Source organism: Diaphorina citri, unplaced genomic scaffold, assembly GCF_000475195.1.
Source record: "Diaphorina citri unplaced genomic scaffold, Diaci psyllid genome assembly version 1.1 scaffold986, whole genome shotgun sequence".
NCBI lineage: Eukaryota > Metazoa > Arthropoda > Insecta > Hemiptera > Psyllidae > Diaphorina > Diaphorina citri.
The window spans coordinates 49,078-57,029 of record NW_007378417.1 but is presented as its reverse complement, the minus strand read 5'-3'; the positions used below and the strand labels follow the sequence as shown (position 1 = coordinate 57,029).

Sequence of the window (7,952 nt, the reverse complement as noted above, 5' to 3'; positions counted from 1 at the left end):
CCTCTCCCTGTCCTATATTAACGACCCCCTTCCCAATTCAAGATCTCCCCCTCCCTCTCGCTGTCCTATATTAACGACCCCTACCCTATTAAAGATCTTCCCTCTCCAACTGTCCTATATTCACGACCCCCTACCCTATTGAAGATCTCCCCCTCTCCCCCCATGTCCTATATTAACGACCCCCTACCCTATTAACGTCCTCCCCTTCTCCCCATGTCTTATATTAACGACCCCCTTCCCAATTCAAGATCTCCCCCTCTCCCCCTGTCCTTTGTTAGCAACCCCTTACCCTATTCAAGATCCTCCCCCTCTCCCCCCCTGTCCTATATTAACGACCCCTACCCTATTAAAGATCCCCCTCCTCCAACTGTAGTAGCGCGGTCAAACTTTCTTGACTTGGCGGGGCGGAGCGCTACCGCGCTCCTTAATATCTCATAGCTGAAAACCGCCAAAAAGCGGTCAAAACCCGCCAAAAAGCGGTCAAAATGCCGCCAACCGTTGCACCGATCTTAACCAAAAGTTTCGTGTCGCGTCCTTGCCACATTTGACAACTGCATGCCAAATTTCAAGTCTCTAGCTCTTACCGTTCTCGAGATATTTTGTTTACAGACAGACAGAAGGACAAACAGACGGACAGACAGACAGCACTTATTTTCTATGACTGCCTGATATTACTTTTAGTGTATGCAATATGGAACATTTTTTGTACATTTACTTCTTCATAATTATTATGTATGTACATAGTTTGGACTTTTTTGTCTTCTTCAAAATGGCCCTTTTTCAGAGTCTGTTTGAAAGATCTTTCACTTTTCCTCGTGTTTTCCAGGAATCCTCATGACCTTACTGATAGTAGGAGTGTTCCGATTATGTTCGCGGATTTGGCAATTATGTTCGCGGATTCGCGTCCCGAATCGACATTTTGGATATTTGGCAAGCCTACCTATGTACATAGTTTGGACTTTTTTGTTCTCTTCAAAATGGCCCTTTTTCACAGTCTGTTTGAAAGATCTTTCACTTTTCCTCGTGTTTTCCAGGAATCCTCATGACTTTACTGATAGTTGGAGTGTTTATCCGACATAACAACACCCCTGTAGTGAAAGCAGCTGGTAGAGAACTTAGCTATGTGCTTCTGTTTGGTATACTCCTATGCTATCTGGTTACATTTGTGCTGGTTCTCAAGCCTAGTGATCTGGTGTGTGCTATTCAGAGGTAAGTTTAGGTTCCCCGATTTTTCTCACTCTGGCCTAAAAAAAACATGTAGCATTTTATGTTCTAGGTCAAAAATCTGGTGTGAGCATCACAATACTTTCTATTACATTAGAGAAAGAAAAAAATATTGACTCAATTAGCAACGTTGACTTTGGATATCTGGACGGATGACAGTCCGATTTTGACCAAATTGTTAGAGTCGCGTCCTTGGACCATACCGCGAAATCATATACAAAAATTCATAGCTCTCCGACAAACCGTTCTTGAGATATTTTGTATAGCTACACGTAGTTACATTCATATAATTCGTACGTTCGTACGTACATACTACGTATACAGACTAAAACGGATATTTCCACCCATTTCCCGATTTTGAATAGTTTCGCTATACTAATTGTGATAAAAAGTAGGAAGTAGCTTTTCTGAGTCTGAACTTTGTCAAACTTTCTCCACAAAGCCAGGTGGGGATTTTCTCCACACACGCTCTTCCACCCCACTCCTTTCTTTTACAGGACACTCTCCATCGAGACACTCCACCTAACGAGGCCATTAACAACCCCTCCCCCTATGTTAACGATCCCCTACCCTATTAAAGATCCCCCCTTCCTCTCCCTGTCCTATATTAACGACCCCCTTCCCAATTCAAGATCTCCCCCTCCCTCTCGCTGTCCTATATTAACGACCCCTACCCTATTAAAGATCTCCCCTCTCCAACTGTCCTATATTCACGACCCCCTACCCTATTGAAGATCTCCCCCTCTCCCCCCATGTCCTATATTAACGACCCCCTACCCTATTAACGTCCTCCCCTTCTCCCCATGTCTTATATTAACGACCCCCTTCCCAATTCAAGATCTCCCCCTCTCCCCCTGTCCTTTGTTAGCAACCCCTTACCCTATTCAAGATCCTCCCCCTCTCCCCCCCTGTCCTATATTAACGACCCCTACCCTATTAAAGATCCCCCCTCTCCAACTGTCCTATATTCACGACCCCCTACCCTATTGAAGATCTCCCCCTCTCCCCCCATGTCCTATATTAACGACCCCCTACCCTATTAACGTCCTCCCCTTCTCCCCATGTCTTATATTAACGACCCCCTTCCCAATTCAAGATCTCCCCCTCCCTCTCGCTGTCCTATATTAACGACCCCTACCCTATTAAAGATCTCCCCTCTCCAACTGTCCTATATTCACGACCCCCTACCCTATTGAAGATCTCCCCCTCTCCCCCCATGTCCTATATTAACGACCCCCTACCCTATTAACGTCCTCCCCTTCTCCCCATGTCTTATATTAACGACCCCCTTCCCAATTCAAGATCTCCCCCTCTCCCCCTGTCCTTTGTTAGCAACCCCTTACCCTATTCAAGATCCTCCCCCTCTCCCCCCCTGTCCTATATTAACGACCCCTACCCTATTAAAGATCCCCCCTCTCCAACTGTCCTATATTCACGACCCCCTACCCTATTGAAGATCTCCCCCTCTCCCCCCATGTCCTATATTAACGACCCCCTACCCTATTAACGTCCTCCCCTTCTCCCCATGTCTTATATTAACGACCCCCTTCCCAATTCAAGATCTCCCCCTCCCTCTCGCTGTCCTATATTAACGACCCCTACCCTATTAAAGATCTCCCCTCTCCAACTGTCCTATATTCACGACCCCCTACCCTATTGAAGATCTCCCCCTCTCCCCCCATGTCCTATATTAACGACCCCCTACCCTATTAACGTCCTCCCCTTCTCCCCATGTCTTATATTAACGACCCCCTTCCCAATTCAAGATCTCCCCCTCTCCCCCTGTCCTTTGTTAGCAACCCCTTACCCTATTCAAGATCCTCCCCCTCTCCCCCCCTGTCCTATATTAACGACCCCTACCCTATTAAAGATCCCCCCTCTCCAACTGTCCTATATTCACGACCCCCTACCCTATTGAAGATCTCCCCCTCTCCCCCCATGTCCTATATTAACGACCCCCTACCCTATTAACGTCCTCCCCTTCTCCCCATGTCTTATATTAACGACCCCCTTCCCAATTCAAGATCTCCCCCTCCCTCTCGCTGTCCTATATTAACGACCCCTACCCTATTAAAGATCTCCCCTCTCCAACTGTCCTATATTCACGACCCCAGAGAGAGAGAGAGAGAGAGAGAGAGAGAGAGAGAGAGAGAGAGAGAGAGAGAGAGAGAGAGAGAGGGAGAGAGAGAGGGAGAGGGAGAGGGAGAGGGAGATATAAAGATAAATAAAGCCACCTATCCTTAGGAACATTGTTTGTTCCCGGATAGATGGGCAGTGTGTGCCGTTCTTGTATGAACGTGAAAATAAAGGCCATAATAAAATAAATTATGATGATAATCTCTTGTGTTCTCCAGGTTCGGTGCTGGATTCTGTTTTACCGTGGTCTACGCCGCTCTGCTCACCAAAACCAATCGGATATCCAGGATATTCAACGCGGGTAAACGTACCGCTAAACGGCCCAACTTTATCACACCCAAGTCTCAGCTCATGATCTGCGGTGGCCTAGTCAGTGTTCAGGTAAATGACGAAAAACCACTCTATTTCGTATGAAATCGGCCGGGCGGAGCACTTCTTGTTAGGGTGCCTGTCCGGTCCGAACATTGTCGATCATCCTGGCTATGATGATTTTGTTGGTGGGAATCCGGAACAACTCTGTGGAGGTCTTTCCAAACCAGGCTCTGAGGTTTGCGAGCCATGAGATTCTTCGGAAGTCGTTCGCCTTGGATTTTGCCATGTAGGATGCACTGGGCGGCGCACAGTGAGGAAAAAAGGCCAAAAATTTAAGAGAAATCCGTACCTTAAAAGTGGATCGTGATATCGCCCTGGTAATAGCTGCTAACCAACTCAGGAACTAGCTTAACTCCATACACAAAAAACCCACTCTAAAACGGTGTAAGGGCAAACAGTTCTAAGAGATGAGTTGAGCTTTAAATACGGATCTATAAATCAGGAAGGGAAAATACATTAGAAATATACAGGATGTTCCACAAGTCCTAGCTATGGCCTCGTAGGACCTTTTCAATTTTGATTCTTCCTATAGGAAAGGGCCTCAAAATTCAAAAAATGAATTTTAAAAATTGCCGCCGGGACAGCTATCTCACGTCGTCCGAGCTCATCCTAGCCCGTTACATAAACACACCGTCAAGGACAATATAGGAGTTCTGAAAATGAACCTTATCTGTTTAGGATAAATTCTGCCCCATGTTGGGAATCAAACCCGCAACTTAGCATTTCCAAGGCAGTTATCTTACAAGCTGACTAGGCTAACACTAAATTGGAAAAAAGTGAAAAATTTTCCATTTCGTCCATTTTTTGTATTTTATTATTCACTTCCCCTCCTTTTCTTTTGGATTTTTTTGGATTTGAGTGAAAAAATTTTCACCTCTGTTTAGGATAAATTCTGCCCCATGTTGGGAATCAAACCCGCAACTTAGCATTTCCAAGGCACTTATCTTCCAAGCTGACTAGGTTAACACTAAAGTCTTTAGTGAGAAGGTAGTGATGGGAAAAATGAAACTTTTCAGGGCTCCGGATCCCAAGTTTCGAAACGCTCTAAGGTTTCGGATCTGAGTTTTGAAACTGAAACTTGAAACTTTCGGGTCCGTTACGTAACGAAGCAGACTAAGCAGGGAGCTCCCAGGGAGCTGAAACTGAAACCTAGGTTTCAGTTTCAGTAGGTATCGACATAGTTTGTAGTGCGCTTGCGCTTCTGAGATTTCATAGGGTGTCATAATTAGGGATGTAAATGAGTTGCAAATATATCGATAAATCGATATATCGATATATCGGCCCCTCAAATATATCGATATCGATATATCGGGGGAAATATATCGATATATCGCCGATATATCGATATATTTAACATTTTTTCTTGTTTTGGGGGTTACAAGATATTTACACTGCGTTTTACGATAATAAGGCTACTTTTAGACCCTAGAGTTGCTTGAAATACCTAAATTATTTAGTAAAAAAAAAAAAAAAAAAAAAAAAAAACAGATTGTTTATTATTTGTAATATGTTAACTTTCTTATTAGTTTGTTCAAAATTCACTTCTAATTACTTCCCAATCTTCCCAATGTTTTGAATAACAAGAATCTGGAAAAATTTGATTCCCACCTGGGTTGGATTGTATCCTAAACTGATAAGGTTCGTTCTCGGAACGACTGAAAAAGAAAAACTCTCCTGTCCTCTTTTCAAGCATCTTCTTTTTTACTTTTTTTTTTCTACAAACTACAAAGCAGGGTCCACACGTTCAACATTATAAAGTCCTCAAAAAATCCAAATCCAACAGCGAAAAATTATTTTAAAGGCTGAAAATTCAATTTTTATTTGACGTTCCAAGGAAAAATGTAAAACATTTGCCTCTGATTCTTTTAAAAAATTGCTTATTTTGCCATGTTTTGAAAATATAAATGCCATATTTTCCCAAAATAAGTGCCATATTGCCATGTTCTTTAGTGCCATATTTTGGAAAGCGATTATGTTCGCGGGTTTCGCGATTATGTTCGCGGATTTCGCGATTATGTTCGCGGATTTCGCGATTATGTTCGGGGATTTCGCGATTATGAACGGGAAAATTTGCACCACCATTTTCGTGTTCCTGGTAAAAAGACCTTTAATTTGATATATAGGTCGACCAGGTTTGGATATGTCCTTCTATGGGCACAGACCGACAGACAGACAGAAGACACCGAGGCGAATACAATAGTCCGTCCCTTATACCTTTTTAGTCCGTCCTTCCTTTATTATTATTACTATTGTAATAATAAAGGAAGGACGGACTAAAAATGTACGATATTTCTAGCAGTTTTCAAATTTTCTAGCAGTGTACGGCTGTACGGTAATTTGGGAGGATCAATCTGGCAACACTGGGATAGTATGGGATGGGATCAATCTGGCATAGTGCCATAGTATAGCCTATACTGCCTATAGCGATTTAGCGACGTAAAAAGGTGTGTAAAGATCTAGCAAGTCGGGATCCAATCAATCAAAATTGTTTCATGATAAATAATCAATAGGTAAATTGATTTTAGTAACTACTGTTGATATACTTTATCTACTTGCTTATATCAGTAGGCAATAGTCTTGAATAGTCGGATGCAACTGCAACTGATGCAAGACACCGAAGGTACTTAGGTACAAAAAAATATATCGATATATATCGATATATCGACGAAAAATATATCGATATATATCGGTTTTCGATATATCGCAACATCCCTAGTCATAATTCAAGTTTCGAAACTTTAACTCAGTGGTTTCATGAAACCGGATCCGTATTCTCGGTTTCGAAACAGTTTCATGAGACACATCACCATGAGAAGGTTTTACTCTTCATTTGGATACAGTAAGCACCTCCTCAGATTAACATTATCCAGCCTGAGTGGAGCCAGGAAAAACTGTGTTAAAAATATTCTACTTACTTATATACATCTTGTTCTCCTGAGCTCTATACAGACCTCTTATCACTTACCTTGTCACCTATTGTTTGTATGTATACTGTGTAGGTACTTGTTTAGTTACCTACCAGGTACCTGTGTACACTGTACCTACCTACACACCTACTTATCAGTATCAGGTGTACACATATTGAGGAACATTTGATTTTGTGATAGCTTTCAATCAGTGAATTGTTTTCAAAATTTATTGGGTACTTTAATATCTTCCTTTCTAATCTGAGGTAAATCATTTCACCAGTATCAGGTGTACACATATTGAGGAACATTTGATTTTGTGATAGCTTTCAATCAGTGAATTGTTTTCAAAATTTATTGGGTACTTTATTATCTTCCTTTCTAATCTGAGCTAAATCATTTCACTGAGATTTCACTAATGGGAGAATTCAAAAAAATCCAAAAAGGAGGATTTTTTAAAAATTTCTGTTTGTATCATTAAAAACTTCTTTTCATTTCACTGGTTACATTGTTATAACATACTATATATTTGTTGTTGGTTGGTTAACTTTGCAGTCCCATGGAATCTTCCTATATAAATACCTATTAGTAAGTACCTACCTACAAAATACATTTAAACTATAGTGGTTCTGTGAACTGTAGATTGAGAATAATTATAGATCAAGTCCAGGATGAAGATTCTTGGGTTATTAATCCTGTGCTGTCTGGGTTACATCTGGTGTGAAACGGTCACTATCAAACAAGGAAAAGTAAGAGGCACCCAGTTCGAATCCCGCGGTGGCAGGAAGTTCCATGCTTTCCTCGGTATTCCCTATGCGAAACCTCCAGAGGGTGAACTTCGGTTCAAGGTAAGAACTTCACTTTTTTTTAAATTTTGTAGTAGTGTTTTTACTTTTTGGGGGGGGTCCCAAAACAGGACTGTATTTGGGTCTAAATACAGTCCTGTTTTGGGTCCTCTGGGTCTAAATACGGTCCTGTTTTGGGTCTTTTTAAACTTTTTCTTTTAAGAGGTTTGACAGAGGGAACTGTAACTGCTAGGGTTTTATCGTCCCGAAATTGAAGAGAGAAGGAAGACAGGATAGGAGAAAGCCAGCCGTTCCGAGAACGAACATTATCCCATCAGGATAAAATCCGCCCCGGGCGGGAATCGAACCCGCGGCCTAGCGCTTACAAGGCAGACGCACTACCAACTAAGCTAACTAGGCTGACTGGGGGACCTTAAACAGCCTGAAATTTCCCTTGCTACAGAAATGGTTTCAGGCCCCCTTGATGAACCTAGGCCTGATGACCCCCTCCCCTCTGGAAGCCCCTGGA

The 7,952-nt window shown here is 42.3% G+C and overlaps 2 protein-coding genes across 2 annotated transcripts in view; both read left to right on the top strand.

Moving 5' to 3' along the window:
* Positions 1-3,774, top strand: part of LOC103513562 (metabotropic glutamate receptor 4-like) — a 16,393-nt gene extending 12,619 nt beyond the window's left edge. The window contains exons 7-8 of the mRNA XM_008478405.1: positions 1,035-1,209; positions 3,579-3,774. Of these exons, the coding sequence (XP_008476627.1) occupies positions 1,035-1,209; positions 3,579-3,774 (371 nt within the window). The remainder of the gene's footprint in view (positions 1-1,034; positions 1,210-3,578) is intronic.
* A 2,445-nt stretch (positions 3,775-6,219) lies between these two features.
* Positions 6,220-7,952, top strand: part of LOC103513553 (esterase FE4-like) — a 10,520-nt gene continuing 8,787 nt past the window's right edge. Inside the window, exons 1-2 of the mRNA XM_008478392.3 lie at positions 6,220-6,360; positions 7,194-7,486. Coding sequence (XP_008476614.2) covers positions 7,310-7,486 — 177 coding nt within the window. The 5' untranslated portion in view covers positions 6,220-6,360; positions 7,194-7,309. The remainder of the gene's footprint in view (positions 6,361-7,193; positions 7,487-7,952) is intronic.